Raw genomic sequence first — 25,445 nt, 5'->3', positions numbered from 1 at the left:
TTTACCTGACGGGCCCATCACTCGGGATCCAGCTGCCATTTTGCTCAAGACAGGAAGGCGTCCCAGGACTGCAGGTACTTCAGCGAGGATTCTGCTTCCATGGAGACTGGTGCAGCTATCAGCACCCGCAGCCCCCGGGCCACTTGCAGTGGGGGCCGCCGCCATTCCTAGCCGCTTGTCACCCAGCCAGGACCCCCGCTGGGGCTGACCCGCAGGGGCTCCGAGCCCACCTACTTGCGCACAGTGGCTGTGGGTTGGGGAGGGGCTGAGACCGAGGCTGAGGCCATCTGGGACACGGAGCCTGGCCTCGAGGGGCTGGCCAGCCGGAATGAGGAGCTTGGTGGCTGACATCACCTGATGGAGATCACGGCTACTCCCAGAAGTCTCGGCCTAAGTCAGACCCTGCCCAGGGGCTCTGGGCCCCACTTCAGAGCACGGACCTTGCGAGCGAGCAAGACAGCCGCGATGTCGTGTGTGGCATCTGCATGGACAAGGTGTGGGACAAGCCGGAGGGCAAGCGGATCTTCGGCATCCTGCCCAACTGCACACAAGCCCACTGCCTGGGCTGCCTGAGCACCTGGCGGATGAGCCGCCAGCACTTCCCGCTGAATGTCATCAAGGCCTGTCCCCAGTGCCGTGTCTATTCCAGCTACATCATCCCCCACAAATTCTGGGTGAGTGAGGGGGGCAGAGAAGGTGCAAATCATCAGGAACTTCAAGGCTCAGACCAGCCAGATCCGATGCTGGTACTTTGCGCAGGGGAATGACCGCTGCCCCTTCAAGTCTGACTGCATTTACCTGCACCAGCTCCCGGACACGGCCCCATCCTCGGCTTCTCCCTGCCCATCCTCGGCTTCTCCCTGGCCCAGATTGCACATAGCCGGCCTCCGGGAGTGAGATGGTGCTGGGCTCCGCAGTGCTGCTGGAGGACGGATGTTCCTGGATTATAACCTGGCCGTGGCCTTCTTGGGGTTAGAACTCCTGCTGGATGGCACCAGTTCTTAACGACAGGCTCCTGCAGCCAGGACCAACGTGTGAGGGGTGGGGTTGAGGGGCAGGGTGAGTTAGGGGGAAGGTCTTTCCCCTTTTGGGGTTTCTAACACGTCTGTGACAAATGTAAAACTTGTATGTTACCTATGACGTTAACGGAGCCCACTAAGTGGGATGGAATTAGCCCCCTCTCCACCTCCATGAACATGAGAAGGGTGGAGGGCTCTGGGTAAAGGGGAGGGTTCTCACTGCCTTACTAGGGACTTGGATTTTAACTTTGCCCTTTTGTAGAAGGATTCTGACAGAAAACCAATAAAATGCACCTAAGCCAAAACAAACAAAAAACAATTAATCCAAAAAATAGGCAGAACTGAAGACGTTTTTCCAATGAAAACATACAAATCGCTAACAGGTACATGAAAATGTGTTCAAAATCACTAATCAGGGAAATGCAAAATCAAAACCACAATGAGCTATAACCTCACACATTTAGGTTGGCTATCATAAAGAAGACAAATGTTGGTGATAATATGGAGAAAAGGGGAACCCTTGTGCACTCTTGGTAAGAATGTAAATTGGTCCAACCACTATGAAAAACAATATGGAGGTCCCTCAAAATATTTAAAATAGAACTACCATATGATCAGCAATTCCACCTCTGGGTATTATCAAAAGAAAATGAGAACAGAATACTGAAGACTCTGCACTCCAATGTTAGCAGATATAATGCAGCATTAATCACAATAGCCAAGATATAGAAACAACCTAAGTGCCTAGTGTCTATAAGGGATGAATGAAGAAAAATATGTGTGGGTGTGTGTAAGAGATTACTATGAACAATTATAGGCCAACAATTGAACATCCTGGATAAATTCCTAGAAACACAGCCATGAGAAGACATGGAAATCCTCGCATATGCAACAACATGGATGATTCGTATGCTAAGTGAATAAATTACAGAGACAAATGCTAAATCTCTATATGTGGAATCTTAAAGAGAACTCATATGAACAGAGACTAAAGTAAGGGTTTACCAGAGGCTGAGTAGTGGGCAAAAAGAGATGTTGGCCAAAAAGCATATACTCCCTGTTAGGGAATGAGTAAGATTGGGAAGTCTATTATGTGTTATAGTAACTATAGTTATAATGCTATGTTGTATAATTGAATATTGATGAGAGCAGGTCTTAAATGTTCTCACCACAAATATTTGATAATTATATGATATGATGCAGGTGTCATTGAATTCCATGGTGGCAAACATTCTGCAGTAGTGTGCCAAATGAACACATTATATACCTTACCTTAAACTCACAATCTTCTGTCAATTTTATCTCAATAAAGCTGGAAGAAAAATAATGTTATCTAAGAGCTGTTGCAAGAGATGTCAAATTCTTGGTGGCAACATGAGTAAATGTTTTGCTTATGCTAATTGTGACAAAAAAAAATAGTGCTTAAATTCTTTCAATTACTTTCCAAAATATTCTTCAATAGCCCTGGCTGATGTGGCTCACTTGGTTGGAGTGCACCAAAAGGTCACAGGTTTGATTTCTTGTCAGGGCACATACCCAGGTTGCAGATTTGATCCCTGGGTAGGCACGTAGGGGAGGCAACCAAACTGATGTCTCTCTCTGTCCCCGTCTCTAAAATTAAAAAAACTAAGAAATGAAAAACATATTGTCAAGGATTAAAAATACTTCAAAGATAAATTTCTTAAAGCCTAAAGAATAACACTAAAAAGCCTTATCATTTTGTTGTAGAACTCAAGGGCTAGACAAGTATTAATGGCGAAAACAATTCAGCTTAGCTTGTATTTGTAAAGGAAGATGATCCACTCCAGGATTTTCATGGAAGGACTGACCAGATAAATCCTTCCTGTGTTAGGCTGGATTTGGGTGAAGTGCATTTTCTAAAGGCCATTCTGGAAGAGCTTCTAGGGGCTGAGACATTCCCAGTCCTGGGATGTATTCCATAGAAGCAGCTCCAGCACAGCCCAGGCTAGAGGCAGCGATGCTGGTCTAGACACCTGGGTCCTGGCTGCACAACTGGATGGTCACAAGACCTTGGTCAAGTCTCTAACCTCTGTGTCCCACGTTCCCTAATCTATAAAATGCAGGCAGTCACACTTCATATGGCTGATATGAGCATTAAGTGAGTTAATACAGGTACAAGTTTAAAGAATACCTGACACACAGTCAGTAAGTGCTCAGTAACTGTTACCTTTTCTTCTCAGGGTTTGGGTTCATTCTCAAGACAAAGATGTCAGAAATAAAGCCCAGTGTACTATGCTGTTTCTGGCACCTAGAATGAAAAACCTTTGTCTTTATTTTGAGGGACAAATCAGAAGGATGGTGCTGGGGAAGATGGCCTCTGGTTTGACAGGCAATAGCCCAACTCTGGAGAGCAAGGAACACAGAAGAAACGACCAAAATGCAGTCCGGAAATTTGACCAATAACATGATTTTCAAAGAAATATCTAACACAAAAATGAGGAAAAAAACACGTAACAGCTCATTCTAGTGTAATGAAAGGTCTAAGTATGAGAAATTCTGATTATTTTTAATTTTATACACTAGAGTACCAAATTAAATGATGAAAAAGAAACCACCCTGTATTAAACAAACATTTTTTATTGAGAATTGTATTTATTACATTGTGTTACATGAGAAAAAAGCTGGGCAACACAGGTGGTTACCAGAAGTCATCTGGTTCTTCATGAGACAGCCCTGTGAAACTAAATTAGAGAAAGACAAAAATTTTAAAAATTTGTTAAATTCTTGTCAGTTCATTAGGGGACCTTTCTAATGTTCTCATTCCTTTCCTAATCAGTAGCCATATCATAACTTCAAAATGTAAAAGATTCTTTTGGCAGTCAGTAATTTTGATTAATTCAATAGTTTCTTAGAGGCAGACCTCAACATATGAACAATGCTCTTGGGCTAACAAAGTCAGCAATGTGATGAATGATTTGCATAAGAACACAATGTTGGGGAAAGCATACCTTTAATCTTTATCACTAGGGAGCAGCTTGTCCACTTGTGAGTCTTCTCGGACACTCTTTATTGAGCTCTGAAAAGAGGAGAAAGAATAATTTTGAAATTAGAGGTGTATTAATGTATTAATTTTATTAAACAACTAGGGGCCCGGTGCACGAAAATCGTGCACCGGGTGTGTGTGTGGGGGTAGTGTCCCTCAGCCCAGCCTGCCCCCTCTCACATACTGGGAGCCCTCAGGCGTTGACCCCCATCACCCTCCAATCGGAGGATCGGCCCCTTGCCCAGGACTGACGCCTCTGACAGAGGCGTCAGGCCTGGGCAGGGGACCCACATTTCCCCCCATCACTGGTTCTGCCCCCAGCCCAGGCCTGATGCCTCTGGCCCAGGCATCAGGCCTGGGCAGGGGACCCCCAGACCCCTCCGATTGCTGGCTCTGCCCCTTGCCCAGGCCTGATGCCTCGGCCAGAGGTGTAGACTCCCATCACCCTCCGATCGCCGGATCAGCCCCTTGCCCAGGCCTGACGCCTCCGCCAGAGGTGTCAGGCTTGGAGAAGGGACCCCCATCTCCCCCCGATCACTGGCTCTGACCCCCGCCCAGGCCTGAGGCCTCTGGCCCAGGAATCATGCCTGGACAGGGGACCCCCATCTCCCTCTGATCGCTTGCTCCACCCCCCGCCCAAGCCTGACACCTCTGACCCAGGCTTCAGGCCTGGGCAAGGGGACCATCATATCCCCCCAATCCCCGGCTCCGCCCCCCACCCAGGCCTGATGCCTCTGGCCGAGGCGTCCGGCCTGGGCAGCGGGGACCCGTAGCGGCAGCAGCGCCGTGATCCCCCGCTCTGCCCCTGCCCAGGCCTAACACCTCTGGCCGAAGCATTAGGCCTGGGCAGGGGACCCCCAGCTCCCAGTGGTTGCAGGCTCCGCCCCTGCCCAGGCCTAACGCCCCTGGCCTAGCCGTCCGGCCCGGGCAGCGGGGACCCGCAGTGGCAGCGGGGGGCGCCGCCATTGCGCGGGCTCCGCCCCTGCCCCTGCAGGACGCCTCTGGCTGAGGCATCCGGCTCGGGTAGCGGGGACCCGCAGCTGCAGCGGCCCCGCGATCATGGGCTCCGCTTTAGGCACAGGCAAGGGACCCCTAGCTCTCGGGACTGCCAGTTTCGACTGTGCCCAGCTCCCATCGCTGGCTCCACCCCTACTTCCTGATATCACTGGCCAGGGTGGCAAAGGCGCCTGATTTTCAGATCATGGCTGGGGGGCAGGGCAAAGGTGGTCCCAGGGCCGCCTTTGAACTGCCCCCCACCTCTTAGCTCCCCCCTGGGTTTCCCATCACTGTCAGTGGCAGGGAGCTTCTTCCTGCTTTCCCTTTCGCCTCCCTGCATGTGCCTACATATGCAAATTAGCCGCCATCTTGTTGGCAGTTAACTGCCATCTCAGTTGGCAGTTAATTTGCATATAGCCCTGATTACCCAATGAAAAGGGTAGTGCTGTACGCCAATTACCATTTTTCTCTTTTATTAGTGTAGATTTTGATTTCTCTGAAACTCTTAAAAAATGATTTTGAAAATATCAGAAAATCACAGACATTCCAGAAAACTGGGATCTTAACCCAGCCAAAGGAATGACATTTCAATTTTTCAATTTTATTTATTATTTTGTTAGCTTTTGTTTTTCTTTTTTGCCCCCGCCCTTTTTTTTGTTTGTTGCTTTTATTCTTTCTTCTTTTTTTGTTCTTCTTTTTTTGTTGTTTGTTCCTTTATTTCCTACTTCTGTACACATTATTTTTTCAACCACGTGAGCAAAAGACATGTGAGCGGTGCACTCTTGTCCAGGGAGCATTAGCCCCGTGAGCAGCCTGCGTCGAGCCAAAGAGAGGCAGCCTCATGTGGCCTGCCCCTATCCAAGGAGCAGCAGCTGTGTGAGCAGCCCGCTTCCCCGTCCGAAGAGCAGCAACCACATGAGCAGTCTGACCTGTCCGAGGAGCAGCAGCTGAACAAGCATCTTGCCCTTGTCCAAGCAGCAGCAGCCCACAAGCAGCCTGCCCAACCCAAGGAACAGCAGCTGTGTGCCCATCCGAGGAGCAGCAGTTCTGCAAGTGGCCTGGCCCCATTCGAGGAGCAGCGGCAGCCGAACCCGGTCCAAGAAACAGCAACCACATGAGCAGACTGGCCACATCTGGTGAGTGGCAGCTCTACACAGCATGCACCGGAGGAGCAGAGCCACAACAGCCTGCACCTGTCTGATGAGCAGCAGCCGATACTAGGAGCAGTAGCCCCACAAGCAGCCCACCACAGAGGAACAACAGCAGCATGCAGCCAGCCCCCAATCAAGGTTCAGCGGCCACGTGAGCAGTCCGCCCCAGGTCAAGGAGTAGCAGCTGCGTGCGTAGCCAGCCCCAACCAAGGAACAGCAGCTTCGTGATCAGCACATCCTCTGTCTCAGGAACAGATTCTGTGTGTGAAGCCTCCCCCCACCAGCCAGAGGAGCCACCACAACTGTGAACAGCACCCACCAGAGGAGCTGCTGCCAACTGAGGAGCAGCTGCTACAATAACCGCCAGAGGAGCAACCACAGCCCGAGGAGCCACTGCCACCCAAGGAGCAGTCGCTGAATGACTCAACATCTAGATATGTCGGTGAGATCAAACATGGGTACACAAAGAAACCCCCGAAAGAAAGAGAAGGAGGACTCGCCAGAAAAGCAGCTAAGTGAAACCGAGGCATGCATGACAGAAAAAGAATTCAGATTAAGGGTCCTAGAGTGCATAAACCGGATGAAGGAAAAACTCAACAACTTATGCAAGAAGCAAGAAGAAACAGATAAAAAAAATCAATAAATTATGTAAGAACCAAGAAGAAATGAAGAGTGATATAGCTGCAATAAAAAACACCATTGAAAGTTTCAACAGTAGACTAGGAGAAGCGGAGGACCAAATTAGCGAATTAGAAGACAGGGAAGCAAAACTCCCAAACTGAATTGCAATTGGCGAAAAAAAATTAAAAGACAGGAGGAGAGCCTAAGGGAGCTATGGAACAACATGAAACGAAACAACATGCGAATAATAGGGGTGCCAGAACAACAGAAAGAGGAACAAGACTTAGAAAACCTATTTGAAGAACTAATATCAGAAAACTTCCCTGAGGTGGGGAAGAAAAAAGAGTCACACAAGCACAGAGAGTCCCAAACAAGGTGACCTTAAAAGACCCACATCAACACACATCATAATTACCATGGCAAATGTTCAGGACAAAGAGAGAATCTTAAAGGCTGCAAGAGAGAGACGGAAAATTACATACAAGGGATCTCCCATTAGATTATCATATGATTTCTCAACTAAACACATCAGGCCAGAAAAGAATGGACGGAAGTTTACACAGTGATGCAAAGCAAAGCAATGAATCCAAGAATACACTATCCAGCAAGACTATCATTCAAAATTGAAGGGGAAATAAGAAGCTTCACAAACAAAATAAGGCTAAGGGAGTTTATCAATACCAAGCCAGCAATGCAAGAAATGCTAAAGGGATCAGTATAAAAAGAAGAAATAAAAAGCTCAGAAAGAAAACACACAGAAAAAATAGAAATGGCTACAAACAAGTACCTTTCAGTAATAACTTCAAAGGTAAATGGACTAAATGCTCCAACCAAAAGACATCGAGTGGCTGAATGGATAAAAAAAAAAACACAAAACAAACAAACAAAAAAAAAACATGACCCATACATTTGCTGTCCACAAGAGACTGACCTCAGAATCAGGGACTCACACAGACTGAAAGTGAAGGGATGGAAAAATATCTTTCAGGCAACTGGAAATGAAAATATAGCTGGGGTAGCAATACTTATATCTGACAAAATAGACCTCAAAGTGAAGGCCATAATAAGAGATAAGGGAGGCCACTTCATAATACTAAAGGATTGAATATACAGAGGATTTAACCCTGATAAACATATATGCACTCAATACAGAAGCACCCAAATACATAAAAAAAAACTCCTGGAAGATATCAAGGGAGAGACTGACAACAATACAATCATAGTAGGGGACTTTAATACACCACTGACATCACTGGATAAATCCTCTAGACAAAAATAAATAAATAAATAAATAAAATGGTAAAGAAACAGCAATCCTAAATGACTCACTAGATCAGATGGACTTAATTGACATCTTCAGAACATTTCACCCCAAAGCCACGGAATATATGTTCTTCTCAAGTGCTCATCGGACATATTCAAGAACAGACCACATACTGGGTCACAAACAAAGTCTCCCCAAATTCAAGAAGATTGAAATCATACCAAGCATTTCCTCAGACCACAAGGGCATAATACTAGAAATAAACTAGAATAAAAACAACTCAACATTTTCAAACACTTAGAAATAAAAACACTTAGGAGCTGAATAGCATGTTATTAAATATTGATTGGGTTATCAATGAGATCAAAGAAGAAATTAAAAACATCCTGGAAACTACTGACAATGAAAACACAACAATCCAAAACCTATGGCACACAATGAAAGCAGTCCTGAGAGGGAACTTTATAGCTCTACAGGTCTATCTCAACAAACAAGAAAAAATGGTAGTAAATCATCTAAAACTACCTCTCAAAGAATAAGAAAGAGAGCAACAAGGAAAGCCCAGAAGGAGCAAAAGGAAGGAGATAATAAAGATTAGAGCAGAAATACATGACATAGAGACAAAAAAAACAATACAGAAAATCAATGAAACCAAGAGCTTGTTCTTTGAAAGGATAAACAAGATTGTTGAACCTCTAGTCAGGCTCACCAAGAAATAAAGAGAGAGGACCCAAATAAACAAAATCAGAAATGATAATGGCGAAATAACAACAGACCCCAGAGAAATACAAATGATTGTTAAAAAATACTATGGACAACTCCACTCCAACAAACTAGACAACCTGGAGGAAAAGGACATATTCCTAGAAACATACAACATTCCAAAACTCAATCAGGAAGAATCTAAAAATCTCAACAGGCCAATAACTATGGAAGAAATTGAAGAGTCATCAAAAAGCTTCCAGCAAACAAAAGCCCAGGACCACACGGCTTCACAGGGGAGTTTTACCAAACATTCAAGGAAGAACTAAAACCTATCCTCCTCAGACTACTACAAAAAATTAAAGAGGAAGGAACACTTCCAAGCTCATTTTATGAAGCCAGCATCACCCTAATTCCAAAACCAGGTAAAGACAACACAATGAAAGAGAATTACAGGCCAATATCCCTCATGAACATAGATGCCAAAATCCTCAACAAAATCTTGGCAAATCAGATCCAGCAGTACATAAGAGAGATCATACACCATGAACAAGTAGGATTTATCCCAGGGATGCAAGGATGGTACAATATCCGCAAATCAATAAACATGATATACCACATAAACAAATTGAAAGAAAAAAAACACACAGTCATATCAACTGATACAGAAAAAGCATTTGACAAAATTCAACACCCATTTTTGATAAAACCTCTCAGCAAGGTAGGAATAGAAGGATCATACCTCAACATAATAGAAGCCATATATGACAAACCCACAGCCAACAGCATACTCAATGGGCAAAAACTAAAACCATTTCCCCTAAGAACAGGAACAAGACCGGGATGCCCACTCTCACCACTCCTGTTTGACAGTGTACTGGAAGTATTAGCCACTGCAATTAGACAAGAAGAAGAAGAAATAAAAGGCATCCAAATTGGAAAAGAAGAAGTAAAACTGTCTTTATTTGCAGATGATATGATATTATACATAAAAAAACCTAAATACTCCATCAAAAAACTATTAGACTTAATAAATGAATCTGGCAATGTAGCAGGATACAAAATTACTGCCAAGAAGTCTATGGCATTTCTATGCACCAATAGTGAACTTACCGAAAGAGAGACTTAAAAAGCAATCCCATTTACCATCGCACCAAAAAATACTAAGCTACCTAGAAATAAACTTAACTAAAGAGGTAAAAGACCTCTATTCAGAAAATATTCATGTTCTTGGATTGGTAGAATCAACATTAAAATGTCCATAATACCCAAAGAAATGTATAAATTCAAGGCACTTTCCATTAAAATACCAATGGCATATTTCACAGACCTAGAACGAACTCTCAAAAAATTCATCTGGAATAAAAAAAGACCCCAAATAGCTGCAGCGATCCTGAGAAAGAACAATGTAGGTGGGATCTCAATACCAGGTATCAAGTTGTATTACAAAGCCACTGTTCTCAAAACTGCCTGGTACTGGCACAAGAACAGACATATAGATCAATGGAATAGAACAGACAGCCCAGAAACGGGCCTGAACCAATATTCTCAATTAATATTTGACAAAGGAGGCATACAATGGAGTCCAGATAGTCCCTTCAATAAATGGTGTTGGGACAATTGGACAGATACATGCAAGAAAATGAAACTAGACCGCCAACTTACACCACACACAAAAATAAACTCAACATGGATAAAGGACTTAAATATACGACCAGAAACCATTAGAATATTAGAAGAATCCAAAGGCAACAAAATCTCAGACATATGCCAAAGCAATTTCTTCACCGATACAGTTCCTATGGCATTGGAAACTAAACAGAAAATAAACAAATGGGACTACATCAAAATAAAAAGCTTCTGCACAGCAAAGAAACTATCAACAAAACAACAAGAAAACCCACTGCATGGGAGAACATATTTGCCAATGTTATCACCGATAAGTTTTTAATCTCCAACTAGGGAACTCATACAACTTAATAAAAGGGAGATAATCCAATCAAAAAATTGGCAAAGGACCTAAATAGACACCTTTCAAAAGAGGACATTCAGAAAGCCAAGAGACATATGAAAACATGCTCAAAATCACTGAAATCATCCGAGTGATGCCAATCAAAACAACAATGAGGTACCACCTCACACCTGTCAGAATGGCTATCATCAACAAATCCACAAAACACAAGTGCTGGAGTGGATGTGGAGAAAAAGGAACACTCGTGCACTGCTGGTGAGAATGCAGACTGGGGCAGCCACTATGGAAGACAGTATGGAGTTTCTCAAAAAACTACAAATGGAACTCCCATTTGACCCTGTGATCCCACTTCTAGGAATATATCCCAAGAAACCAGAAACACCAATCAGAAAGGATATATGCACTCCTATGTTCATAGCAGCACAATTCACCATAGGTAAGATCTGGAAACAGCCTAAGTGCACATCAGTAGATGAATGGGTTAAAAAACTGTGGTACATCTATACGATGGAATACTATGCTGCTGTAAAAAAGAAGGAACTCTTACCATTTGCAACAGAATGGATGGAACTGGAGAGCATTATGCTAAGTGAAATAAGCCGGTCAATGAAGGAAAAATACCACATGATCTCACTCATTTATGGATAATAAAGACCATTATAAACGTATGATCAAAAATAGATACAGAGGCAGAGCTGCCTCAAACAAACTGTTAAACTAAGCGGGAAAGCCGGGGAGGGCTGGGTGGCTGGAGAGGGGTGACAAGAGATCAGCTGAAGGATTTGTATGCATGCATATAAGCATAACCAATGGACATAAGACACTGGGGGTAAGCGAGGCCAGGGGATTGTCAAGGGCGGGAAAAAAAGGAGACATATGTAATACTCTTTATAATACTTTAAGCAATAAAACAATAAAAAATACTAAAATAAAAAATAAAATAAAATAAAATATCAGAGAGGAATGGAGAGGGAGAGATAGAAACATCAACAATGAGAATCATTGATTGGCTGCCTCCTGTACGTCCCTCACTGGGGATCGAGCCAGCAACCTGGGTTATGTGTCCAGACCAGGAATCAAACTGTGACCTTCTGACTCATAGGTCAACACTCAATCACTGAGCCATGCTGGTTGGGCTGAAAACTTTTTGAAATATACAGTAGGTCCTCGGGTTATATCACGACATAATGCGATTTTCCCCGTTAAGTCGGAACCCACCTATAGAATCACCTACATCACTCACATGGAGCACATACACAGCAGTAATGAAGTGAAAGAGTAAAAAAAAAAAATTAAAGCAAGATAACAATTCCTGACCTTTACTTGTGGCAGATAATAAAAAACAAAGCACATATGTACATATGTCGAAATGACGGAACTTTTTTTTATTAACACTGTAAATGGGAGATAGTGATGTAACCGCAAAACAACATACATCGAGTTCAACGTAACCCGAGGACTGCCTAAATATAATTTGAGTCCAAAACGTTGACTTTAAATGTGAAATTTAGCAAGCACTCTAACTGTCCTGTGCGCATTCTCAATAGCCATAGTATTCTAGACTTATGTAATATATTAGAGGCCCAGTGCATGAAATTCGTGCACTCAGGGGGTCCCTCAGCCCGGCCAGAACCCTCTCACATTCTGGGAGCCCTCGGAGGATGTCCCACTGATCGCTTCGCGATGCTACAGAGGTGGGAGAGGCTCCCACCACCACCGCTGCGCTCGCCAGCCATGAGCCCTATGGGAGCGCACTGATCACCAGGATGCAGCTTCTGTATTGAGCATCTGTCCCTGGTGGTCAGTGCCCATCATAATGACTGGTCATTCTGCGGTTCAACCATTTGCATATTAGGATTTTATTATATAGAATTCATGTCTCAGTACCAATCCATTTGTTTTTCATTGATAGCACTTTCATTCTTGTTCTGAAAATAATGAGATAGCTCCAATTTTACAAACCTTACCAATCAAGATCTGTTCACTCTTTGGCCCAAGCAACGGAGATAACATTTTGTCAGAAGTGTAATATACATACGACTTGAGGCTCCATTTGAATTTTGGATTTCCTCTGCTGTTACCTTTTGTCTCCAACTCCTGTCCCAAGGTTTTCTAACAAACCACAGAAGCCCTCACATCCTCACATACAGACCACTGGTCCATAGCATCAGTACCTTATCCACCTTCTTCAGGTCTTGGTCCTTTTGGGTGATATGCATGTATTTCTTTAAAGCATATTCACCACAAACAGATTTGTCTTTCATTTCCTGAGCACTCACTTCTAATTCTTTCTCCATTTCCGTCTTGAAAGACTCTTCAATAATCTGCTGTAAATAGATGACCAGCAAAATAGGAGATACACATATACATTTTAAAAACACATAGTACTATAACTCTGTTTCTTTATGTGACATGTGCATGACAGAAAACTGTTTCATTCGTTGCTACTATCAAAGTGGCACAAATATATCATGTAATGAAGAACAGGAATTACTGTGCCTAAAGTGTCTGTGTTCCAGATCAAATGAGCCAGGAATTCAAGGAACATGATACAGAAGATTAATCTACGTAAGGTCCAGCAGGCATGAGAAGTAGCAGGGTAATCCATCTGCCTGGGACCAGAATCAGGACATAGAAAGTCAAAGACAATGAGGAGGGAGGAGGGCAGGGCAGCCTGAGGAAGCCACCAGATTGGCAGCCACCTCCCCCAGTTTCTTCTGGTCCTAGCCAGCTGACCTTGAAACCCCTTACACAGGGAAGTTCTACAGCAAAGCAGAGTCCATCTCCTTTCCGAGTGTGTTTTCAGGAACATGAGAATGCATGCTCACAGACTTGCAAAGCTCCCTTTTCCTATGAGACTCCTATTATGCCCATGTACAGCCCTTTTCAGTGGGCTTAAGCACAGGAGAGGATTGGGATGCCTGCAGCAAGCTTTTTAAAAGTTACCTACTAGCATGGAGAACTGAGCTATGCTTATTATACCTTTTCTCGATCCAGTTTTTCTAGTTTTCTCCGTTCTCTTTCCAAAGCTTTCTGTTCATTCTGCCTTCTTTCTTCTCTCAGCTTCTGTTCTTTCAGCAGGTTCCATATTCTTTCTTCTTCACTCTCTTCTCTAACTTCTTTCTCATCTGCACCTAAAGAGACAGAAAATAAAGAGCAGAGGCCCAGGGAGACTGCTCAACTCTCAGTTGATTGTGTTGGCCTGCTGATCCATCTTCATGGTCTCGCAGCCTCCAGCCCCACACCTGGCACAGCATCTGCCTTTTACTTTACTTAGATGAAAACAAGTCACCCTTGCCATGAACAACTTCAACTGTCCTCCTGCCACAACACATTTCCTTATCTTCCTCACCTCTTCTTCTGTACTCTGCCCTTCGCAAGCCTTGCATTTCTGCCTCTATCCTCAGTTGTAACTCTCTATTTAGGATTCTAACTTAAACATTAGTCTGTATTTATACAGCATAACTCTTCCCCTAATTCCCACAAAAGCAATCGAGCCTCTCCCGCCCAGAACAGTACAAAATTAGTACAAAACCAGCACCCCGCCCCTGAACCCCCCTAGTCATCTTACCAACATTTCCCACTTGCCCTGGGCCGATCCCTTCCTGGAGTTTTAGCTATTACCTCTGCCCTGATCATTCTCACATCTTTTTCTCTAGCACAGATCTCTCCCCGAGTCTCATCCGCATTTCTGGCCAGTTCCTTCCATCAACACTTGGAAATCCCACAGCATCAGCTTCAGACCTGAAGTTATCATTCCTGTCCCTTTTTATCATGCCTTTCTACACTACATTCACTCATCCACCAGGGCTTACAGGCTCTAACTCCCCCAGATACTGCAATGAGACTACCTCTCACCTTTTACCTGGACAGCTGAGCTGAAATAACCTAATCAATGTGCTCACCCTGACATCAGTCTCTCTGCCTTCAAGCAACCACCATCAGCAGCACCCTTCATTTCCTGAAAATAAGACCTGGATTTCTGTTGCTGTCTCTGCTCTGGTGGTGTCCACACCTTCTTTCCGGACTGACCTGAAATAGTACACTACTTCTGCACTGGGAACACTGCACCTCCAGCAGCAGACTCATGCTACCTGGGTATATTTGTGCCTCCCTTGCTCTGTGCTTTGCTTTCAATCTCTCCCTAACCTAATACTCACTTCCTCCCACCTCTCCCACACAACCCCACCACTGAGCAAGCGCCCAGGACCCTGAAAAAAGAGATAAACGAACAGAAGAATATACCATGTTCATGGACTGGTAGAATTAATATCATTAAAATGTGCCTACTATCCAAAGCAATCCTTAGATTCAATGCAATCACTATTAAAATGCCAAGTGCATATTTCACAGATCTAGAAATATGCAAAAAATTTATATTTGCATATAAATTTGAATGTTCTGAACATTCAAATGAGATACAGAACACTGAAAAAGACCCCAAAATAGCCACAACATTCGTTTTTGTTTTTGTTTTTGTTTTTTGTTTTTCGGTATAGCAAAGGTGGAGATTTGTTAAAGAACAAGTACAGACTCCAAAGTAGGGAGGGGGAAAGAGTACCACAGAACAGACTCCCACATAGGGAGGGGGGTAGGGTCCCCTAGCCTCAACATTCTTGAGAAACAGGAACAAATGAGACTACATTGAACTAAAAAAACTTCTGCAAAGCAAAAAAAATCAGCATCAAAATGAAAAGGGAATCCACTGTATTGGAGCACATATTTGCCAATAATACATATGGTAAGGGGTTAATTTCCAAAACACATAAAGTACTCCTATAATCCACCAAAAGAAAAACAACCCCATTAAATGTGGACAGAAAATCTAAATAGATACTTCTCCAAAGACAACATACAAATGGCAAGAGACATGAAGATAGGCTCAATGTCACTAATTATTAGAGAGATGCAAATTAAAATGACAATGAGGTGCCACTGCAAACCAGCCAGAATAGCAACCATTAATAAGTCATACAATAAGTGCTGGTGAGGTTGTGGATAAGAAGGAACCTTAGCACACTTCTGGCTAAGGAATACAAGATACAGCCACTAAGAAAAACAGTATTCCTAAAGTGACACCTCTCCACCACCACATTTACACAGTATTTTGTACCTGCCTTCTCACAACCACATGAATCTGTTTGTTCTACATCTATTGTTCCAGGCTTTATATGTCTATTCCCTGTAGCTCAAAGCAAAAGTCCTCACCTGTCACAGGTTTAACTCAATGTCAATCCCACAGATGGCTATGCTTGCCTTTCTCCTCTGGCTCTGGAAGAGCCTACACTTTTGTAGGCTACACTTTCCCCCCAGCAATGCTAAGAGACAAATTCATAGGTTCACCAAAGGATTTTGAAGGTTTTTGCTAACAGGACAGAAACAACACAGTCATTTCGGACTCATACTCCTGGTCATGAAATTCAAATACCAGAGGAGGCAGTTGATCATTTTCACAGGCAGAAATGCAATCTTCTTCTTGCTTGCAGACCTAAATGCCATCACTTTATCACATGGAATAGCAATCTCAAAATAGAAATGCTGTTTGGTTGCTGACTTTAAACAATAAAGAAGAAAAAAGGACTATATCTTTGCTGTGCATTGCATAACAACATTTCGTTCAACAGACCACATATATGACAGTGGTCCCATCTTCTCTCTATATAAAAGTCCAAGCAACCGTTAAGACTGGCCAGTAGCTATGATGTGCACTGACCACCAGAGGGCAGATGCTCAAGGCAGAATCTGCTCCCTGGTGGTCAGTGTGCTCCCACAGCCAAGCTCCCATGACCAGACAACTTCCCATGGTTGCTCCCGCGACCCCACCCCTGCCAGTAGGCCCCGATCAGGAGTGGACAAGATGGCCCTGTTCACCAGCCAGGCAAAGGGACCCCCCAAAATCATGCACCAGGCCTCTGGTAAGATTATAATGGAGCTGAAAAATCACTACTGTCTAAGTGGTGTGGCTATCACCACATGGTAATGTAATACAATGCATTACTCCCGTGTCTATGGAGATGCTAATGTAAACCAACCCACTGTGCTGCCAGTCATATAAAAGTACAGCACATACAACTACGTCTAGTACCTAATACTTAATAAATATAATAAGGGACCATGTCACTGGTTTATGTATTTACTACACTACCCTTTTAATCACTGTTTTATAGTGGTTTTTTTTTTTCTAATGATAAAGAAAAGTGTGCTGTGAAACAGCATCCCATGTTATATGGGCAGCAACTTCATATACCTCATGTTTATTACATCTCTCGATGGCGTCATTTTCTCCTGTGCTTGATTTAATCTTGTTTTGTACAGTAACATGCTGTATGTGCTTGCACCGGAGGGGCAATAGGCTACCTGGATGTACAGGAGGCTGTACCACCTAGATTTACAAAAGTGCACTCTGATGTTCACACAACAATGAATTCCCGAAGGACACATTTCTTAGAATATATACCTGCTATTAAATGGTGCATGACTGTACTTTGTAGCTACCTAATTAGTATTTCCACTGGACATCTCAAAGATATCAAGTTTTGGATTTTTTCACTTCCCTTTGTATCCAAACGAAGAGGGGAAATGATGATTATAAGAGAATTTTTCAATGATCAATGTAAACATTACTTAAGAATAATTTTAAAAGCCATTGTTATAATTTTCATTCTATCTCTGAGATAGAACACCTATGAACTCAGTTGGTTTCCTTTATTGTATTATTTTTATTTCCTACTCACCCAGGTCTCTGCGAAACAACCTATCACAGCCACTCTTGGGTGGCCACTGCCCCTACTCAGTATCTATCCCATCAGAGGTCTTGGTGATGGCTAGCTGACTGCTGACTTTCCCACTAGAAGCTCCATCAAGAAAGGGCTTGGGTTGTCCCACTGCAGTATGCCCAGCACCCAGCACACAGGAGGTGTTTGTTTTTCTTTTTTCACAATTAAATCAATGAGGTGATATTGGGTGATAGAGTTTTCATATATGAAGTGAAGGTTCTCAATGAAGTCTCGCTGAATGAGTGCTTTACAGGATGGTGTACCCTGGAATCAGTGAGAACAATCCTTTCAAAGTCTTGTTTCCTTTGGCAATTCCTCATCTCCCTGAGTATGCTGACTTGAACCAAGAAACTACTTACAAGAGGCGTTGAACATGATAGTCCCATCCAAACACTGGAAAAACAAGAGGTGGTTTTACTTAAGAAATCTCCTTTCAAGCTTGAGGCTTAAACTCTTTAGTTCAAGGAGAAAAAGATCTGGCTGGAGTATGAGACAAAGCTCTAATCTCCCCCTAGAGCTTTCCTCCCTGATTCCACACAGGGGAGGGAAGTGTGTAAATTAGAGACAGTAAGAAGAAAGAGAAAGTGGGCCAGACAAGTATGATGACGAGTTTTCCTCCAATGTCATCAGCTCTTCTGAAAACTGAAATATAAAGGTTCTTCTGTCCTTATTTTTTTTTTAAAGACATGAAGGAAACAAAGAATTATTAACATACTACAATCACATTGAAGATGTATATGGGTATTAACCGCCATTTCAATTTTATACTATGATTTCCCAAAATGGAATGGTTTCTGAAGAACTGTCTTAAGCAAAAAGGTAACTGCTTTGTCAGACTATGGACAAATAAGAAAAATACAATCTTCCAAAACTCAATCAGGAAAAATCAGAAAACCTGAATAAGCCAGTAAGTACTGGTGGAATTGAAGCAGTAATTAGATAACTTCCAGCAAACAGAAGTCCTGGTCCAGATGGCTTCATAGGGAAGTTTTATCAAACATTCAAAGAAAAACTAATACCTAATCTCCTCAACTATTCCAAATATCCAAGGGAAAGGAACACTTTCTATGAGGACAGCATTACCCTAATCCCAAATCCAGATAAAGCCACTACAAAGAAAGAGAATTATCCCCGATGAATACAGACCCTAAAATCTTCAACATAATTTTAGCAAATGAGATCCAGCAATACATTAAAAAGACCATACATCATGACCAAATGGCATTTATTCTAGGAATGCAAGGCTGGTACAATATCCACAAATCAATAAATGTGATATATCACATTAACAGACTGCAACACTCAAAAATCACATGATCATTTCAATCAATGCAGAAAAAGCATGACAAAATCCAACACCCTTTTTTGATAAAAACTTTCAGTAAAGTAGAAATAGATCATATCTCAACATATTAAAAAGCCATATATTACAAACCTACAGCCAATATCATACTCAATGGCTAAAAACTAAAACCATTTTCCCTAAGAATAGGAAGACAGGGATGCAACATAACAGGATATAAAATTAACACCCAGTAAACTATGGCATTTTTATATACCAATATTGAACGCTCAGAAAGAGAAATAAAAGAACAATCCCAATTAGCACTGCAACAACAACAAAAAATTGAGACTTATGAATAAACTTAACCAAAGTGGTAAAATACCTATACTCAGAAAACCATAGCACATTGAAAAAAGAGGTAGAAGAAGATATAAACTAGAGGAAGAATATACCATGTTCATAGATTGGCAGAAATAAATACCATCAAAATGTCCATACTACCCAAAGCAATCTTTAGGTTCAATGCACACCTATTAAAATACCAATGGCATATTTCACAGACTTAGAAAAATACTCTAAAAATTATACCAATAAAGACCTCAAAAGCTGCAGCAAGCTTGAGAAAGAGAAAAGTTGGAGGAATAACAATACTAGATATCAAGTTATACTAGAAAGCCACTGTAATCAAAATAGCCTGGTACTGGTACAAGTATCGCATACAGAGCAATGGAACAGAACTAAGAACCCAGAAATTGACCCACACCACTATACTAAACTAGTATTTGACAAAGGAGGCAAGAGCATACAATGGAGCAGAGGCAGTCTCTTCAAGAAATGGTGTTGGGATAATTAGACAGATATATGCAAAAACATGAAATAAGACCAACTTATACCATACACAAAATAAACTCAAAATGGATAAAAGACTTAAATTTAAGTTGGGAAACCATAAAAATCCTAGAAGAAATCACGGGCACCAAAATCTCAGCCATCTTACACAGCAACATGTTTATGGATACAATGCCTAGGGCAAAGGAAACTAAGAAGGAAATAGACAAATGGGGCTACATCAAAATAAAAAGCAGCTGCACAGCAAAAGAAACCATCAAGAAAATAACAAGAGCCCTGACTGGTTTGGCTCAGTGGATAGAGCGTTGACATGTGGACTGAAGGGTCCTAGGTTCGATTCTGGTCAAGGGCATGTACCTTGGTTACAGGCACATCCCCAGTGGGGGGTGTGCAGGAGGCAGCTGATTGGTGTTTCTCTCTCATCGATGTTTCTAACTCTCTATCCCTCTCCCTTCCTCTCTGTAAAAAATCAATAAAAGTATTTTTTTTAAAAGAAAATAACAAGAGAGTCTACTGCATGGGAGAACATATTTGCCAATGATACATCCAATAAGGAGTCAGTTTCCAAAATATATAGAGAACTCATACAATTTAACAAAAACAAGGTAAACAGTCCAATTAAAAAATGGGCAAAGGACATAAATAGACACTTCTCCAAAGAGGACATACAGAAAGCCAAGAGACATATGAAAAAATTCTCAAAGTAACTAATCATCTGGGAAATGCAAATCAAAACAACAATAAGGTACCAGCTCACACCTGTCAGAGTGGCTATCATCAAGAAATCAAATGACAGCTGTTGGCGAGGATGTGGAGAAAAGTACACTGCTGGTGGGAATGCAGACTGGTGTAGCTACTGTGGAAAACAGTATAGTTTCCTCAAAAACTTCAAAATGGAACTCCCATTTGACCCAGTGATCCCACTTCTAGAAATATATTCTAAGAAACCCAATGCACTCATTAGAAAGAATAAATGCACCCCTATGTTCATAGCAGCACAATTTACAGTAGCTGAGATTTGGAATGAGCCTTAAGTGCTCATCAGCAGATGAGTAGATAAAAAAAACTATAGTACACTTACACAATGGAATACTGTGTGGCAGTAAAAAAGAAAGAACTCTTACCATTTGCAACAGCATGGATGGACCTGGAGAACATTATGCTAAGTGAAGTAAGCCAGTCAAAGAAAGATAAGTATCACATGATCTCCCTCATGTGTAGAATCTAATGAACAAAATAAACTGATGAACAAAAATAGACCCAGAGACATAAAAGCATGGAACAGACTGTGAAACCTCAGAGGGAAGTCAGGGGAGGGGAGGTGGGTAGGAAGAGCTCAATCATTGAACTTGTATGCATATATGCATAATGAGTGAACACAAATAATGGGATGGTGAGGGCCTGTGTGTGTGTGTGTGGGGGGGGGGGGGCGGGCGTGTGCCAGGAGCAGGCTGGAAGAGGTCAATGGGGGAAAGAAGGGGACTTCTGTAATAGTTTCAACAATAAAGATTTTTTTTTAAAAAGCCACTGTTGGGGAAGATTAATGAGAAGCAACTCCTTTAATTTTCTCCTCTTTACATGTTCAAATTTATTTCAGAAATGTATTAACAATGGCAATACTCAACTCTAAGACTTTGAATAATTTATGCTTATAAAGGTCCTCCCTCAATAAATGAAATAACTCACTAGGAACAGGCTGGCATTTAGTAGCTATCATACTATCTGTAGTTACAACCAAGGAAAACTTACTTGGGTAATGAGAGGAGATAGGTCTGGCAGGAGGAGCACCCAAGGCAGTTCCCAAGAGAGGCATGTCACCAGCAGGATGGAGGCCATTCACTTCAAACTGTATCGGCATGACTGCTGCATCTATAATAGGTACAAATGAGTGTCCCAGGAGTCCTTAACAACAGCAAAAGAAGGCAGGGCAGTATGGGGGTAACTTTGGCTGCGCTCAAGTCTCAGCCAAAGCAACCAAGCCAGATCTTTTCCTACAGAATTAATCCTAAGACTTTCAGCATACCACTTGACAATCTATTTGCTTCTCAAAGTGTTATTACACTTAAAAGAATTAGATTTGTTTCCAAAACTAGATTTATAACCCAACAGGAAAGTGACAGAATTCACCTGACTTGCTGATAATTATATGAACTCCATTTAGATAGTAAAGCCTTAACAAAATTGTTAAAAAGTTAGTTGCAAAGAATTTACCAATTTTACTAAGCTCTTTCATTTAACTGTTCAAAGTAGAGTACTTTCAGATTTGACAATGAAGCTCACAATGCAAAACTACAGATTATATACAAATATAAAGATTTCCTAGGCTAGAGAGAACCTTAGAGCTGACTGACTTCTATATCCTAATTTTATACTTAAGCAGTATGCTCCCAGAGAACAATCTAAGGCAGAGCCAGAGCCAGGCCTCCAGTTTTCAGATAAGGAAGCTAATATACTTCCACCTCCATTCATTCACTAAGAATGAGGTTTCTACATCTGATGCAGTCATCAGAATCTGTATAACTTAAATAACTTAGCATCTTCATATTCCATAAAAAGAAAAAAAAATTAAGAATCAGGTATTTTAATCTGAGGCAATCCCAAACTTGGTAAATTAAGTTAAGGGTTCACTTGTGAGCTTAGCTCCAACTTTGAAATTATTGGTTATCTTGAAAATTAAAAAAAAGTAACACTCAAATAGACCCATCAAAATCTGTGATATAAAAAAGGTAATACATCTGTATCCATGTTTTTATCACAAAATACAAATGTTGTAATTTTTAAGGCCTTTGATTTAACAATGGATATATTTCACCAAGACTTAGCTTTCTACATTTTCAACTGTTAAAAACTGGTACTTACATTTAAACTTACGTTCAAAAGATGATCCAAATTCCTCATTATCCTCAAAAGATAGTTCATCCACATTTGAAAATTTATGTCTGTCTTGAACTTCAGTTTGTCTTTGATAAAGACTGGGTTGAAAGAATAAAATTCATGAGTGTGAAGTTGTAATAAGGTAAAACCAAGAGCACAGGGCTATGAAAAGCCTTTGTGACTCTGGAAAAGGCTCTAGAGCAGTGGTTCTCAACCTTCCTAATGCCACGACCCTTTAATACAGTTCCTCATGTTGTGGTGACCCCCAACCATAAAATTATTTTCGTTGCTACTTCATAACTGTAATTTTGCTACTGTTGAGAATCGTCATGTAAATATCTGATATGCAGGATGTATTTTCATTGTTACAAATTGAACATAATTAAAGCATAGTGATTAATCACAAAAACAATATGTAATTATATATATGTTTTCTGATGGTCTTAGGCGACCCCTGTGAAAGGGTCATTTGACCCCCAAGGGGTCTCAACCCACAGGTTGAGAACTGCTGCTCTAGAGAATGAACTGTGCTCTGTGAAAATGAAAGCTGTCCTGCACTGGGCACGCTCCATGCAACTGGCATCATTCCAAGTAATCAAGACATTAGCTTGGGCACTCTGCAGAACCACCTTACACTGTGAGGCAGGTATTATATTGCTGACAAGAAATAATGTGGCACTCTCAATGCTTTTATATTTTCAAGAACCACAAAATGTTTTTGAAAAGAACAAATTCTGCACAGCATCAGTATGAGTCAGCTGAAGATGCAAAACTACAAGCCCCATGTGCATCCAAGTGCCCTAACTCCCACATGGGTGTGCTGTTTCTCCTCTTGGCTTTATCATGAGAAAGCAATATAAATAAATGCACATTACACGCATTAGGACCACGATGGACACATGTGGCAGTTTTCAACTCTGTACACTGGGAGTGAATCAAAATATGCAGACAGATGTCCAGCCTGGAGCCCAGAACTAAGGAGTCAGAGTGCCGTCCATATGGATCAAGCACAGACAGGAGTCTCCTATGCGCCTCAATCCCAGCCTGGGTGACCCGCCACCCAACTTCTACATACGCCATTCTACTTCAGCAATCAGACCCTACAACCCACTACCAATTCAGTATTTATCTCAATAGACAAATTAGACTTTTGTTTGGACTAAATGCCCAAATATTTTTTAACTGACTTATTTTTTTTGAAGGACTTTAAAATTAAAATGTGTGAAACTACTTCAAGTTTAAAAATAAACTGAATTTGCTTTTGTAGATTTTGTATGTTGCTTTTTTATTTCTATAAACCAAGTCTATTCATAGAACTATGAAAATGCTTACTGCTACCATAGTGCACTGTGTACACATCAGGTTTAGCAAACAAGGAAAAATTACTTATTTGCTAAAAGGAATACTCCCCAAATAATTCAGATGATTCTTGAAGATTACACATCATCTTACAATCTGATTCTACACTCCACATGGTCTTGAACGTCACTTTAAAACAACGCAAAGTCAGGGCCATTCAGCTAACCAGACTTGGCTGGGCCAATCAGAATGTGGAACTTACTTGGCTTTCTGCTCCAGAAGGCTTGAGAGTGAATGGATGGAAAGGCTGTGCCTAGATTCAGTTGCTGAAGGCGGGAGCATTCTTTCAGGACAAGGACTGGGAAAAGCAAAGGACTGGGATTGGTCCAGACCTAAAGGGCAAAAGGTATCAGGACAAGAGTATTACAAATTACACAGTGAAAACAGCTACATGGTTCCTAAGGAGTTTAATTTGAAAAGAAATTCTATTATCCTTGCAAATAGTTGAGTATGATGTATAACTGACCCACATTATTAAGGATTCAGCATTAATAATAAAACTAATCAGCAGTAAGGGAAAAGCCATTGATTACCATTCTCTGAACACGTCTGCATGTCAAGCAAAATGCTGAACTTGCTCTAACCCGTTGCCTCCCACAATGTTATGTCACAGGGGAGAAGTCTCTGGTAAGCAGGCAACCATAGGTGCACTGAGGATGAAGCTACTCAGGCTAAAGATTTCCCAGGTACAGCAAGCATAGACTTCTCCTCCTTCTTGCTCTCTACAGCTCACTCACTCGTACTCAGATAAAAGGACCATGAAAGTCCTGAAACCCTTTCTGCAGAAGCTTACCTACATGAGTGGAGGCAGACTCTTAGATGCTAGTGGGCTTCTAGCAACAGAATACCGAAGAAAGCTTTTTCTAAGCAATCAATCTCTTGCTCTAGCTCTTTCATTCTTGCCTTGGTGTGATTACAAACTAAAGATCAGAAATGTGGGAGCAAACAACTGTGCTTGTATTTGGATGATTTATGATCCTTGGTGTAACTGTCTCTCCCATCAGCTTTTCCTGTTTGAGATGATTTTTTTTTTCAAGAAATCCCTGCTTGTTTCACCAGTAGGAGACACCATAAATCTGCTGGCAGAATGATGAAACAGAGATGGCTTTGGCTTGCAGTACACTTCATTTTCTAGGGCTCGGGGCTAAATGAAAATAATGTGACCAATGAGCAGGAAAAAAAATTCAAATATGCTTGATATTTTTTTTAAATGAAGAGAGAGGTATTAATAAGAACAAATATGCACACTAAACAATTTCTGAAGCCAATTCTTATTTATTAGCATTTTTTGAGAGCTTTATGTACCAGTTATAACTTCATAGACCTTGTTTTTAGGCCTTTTTTTTTTAGTCCTCATTTAAAGATGTATTTTCCATTGAAGAGTGAAAGGGAAGAGTAGAGGAATAGGGAGAGAGAAGAGAAACACTGATGTGAGAGACACCTCAACTTGGCCTCCCACATGCACCCCCAACCAAAGATGGTGAGAAAACCCACAACTGAGGTATATGTGGTTGACAGGAATGGAACCCACCATCTTTTGGTCTGCAAGCCATCGCTCTAACCACTGAACAAA

General features: G+C 41.8%; 1 protein-coding gene across 1 annotated transcript in view; it reads right to left on the bottom strand.

Annotated features, from left to right (window-relative positions):
• Nucleotides 1-3,990: 3,990 nt before the first annotated feature.
• LOC308512302 (centriole and centriolar satellite protein OFD1-like) overlaps nucleotides 3,991-25,445 on the bottom strand; it is a gene marked incomplete at both ends in the record, with an annotated part of 73,084 nt that continues 51,629 nt past the window's right edge. The window contains 6 exon segments of the mRNA XM_081082087.1: nucleotides 3,991-4,056; nucleotides 12,904-13,056; nucleotides 13,712-13,863; nucleotides 21,389-21,502; nucleotides 22,499-22,611; nucleotides 24,075-24,199. Of these exon segments, the coding sequence (XP_080938213.1) occupies nucleotides 3,991-4,056; nucleotides 12,904-13,056; nucleotides 13,712-13,863; nucleotides 21,389-21,502; nucleotides 22,499-22,611; nucleotides 24,075-24,199 (723 nt within the window).

Source organism: Myotis nattereri (genome assembly GCF_964212035.1).
Source record: "Myotis nattereri genome assembly, chromosome: Y".
NCBI classification, from domain to species: Eukaryota; Metazoa; Chordata; class Mammalia; order Chiroptera; family Vespertilionidae; genus Myotis; species Myotis nattereri.
The sequence above is the reverse complement of the archived record's forward strand: the minus strand, read 5'-3'. Positions and strand labels throughout refer to the sequence as shown.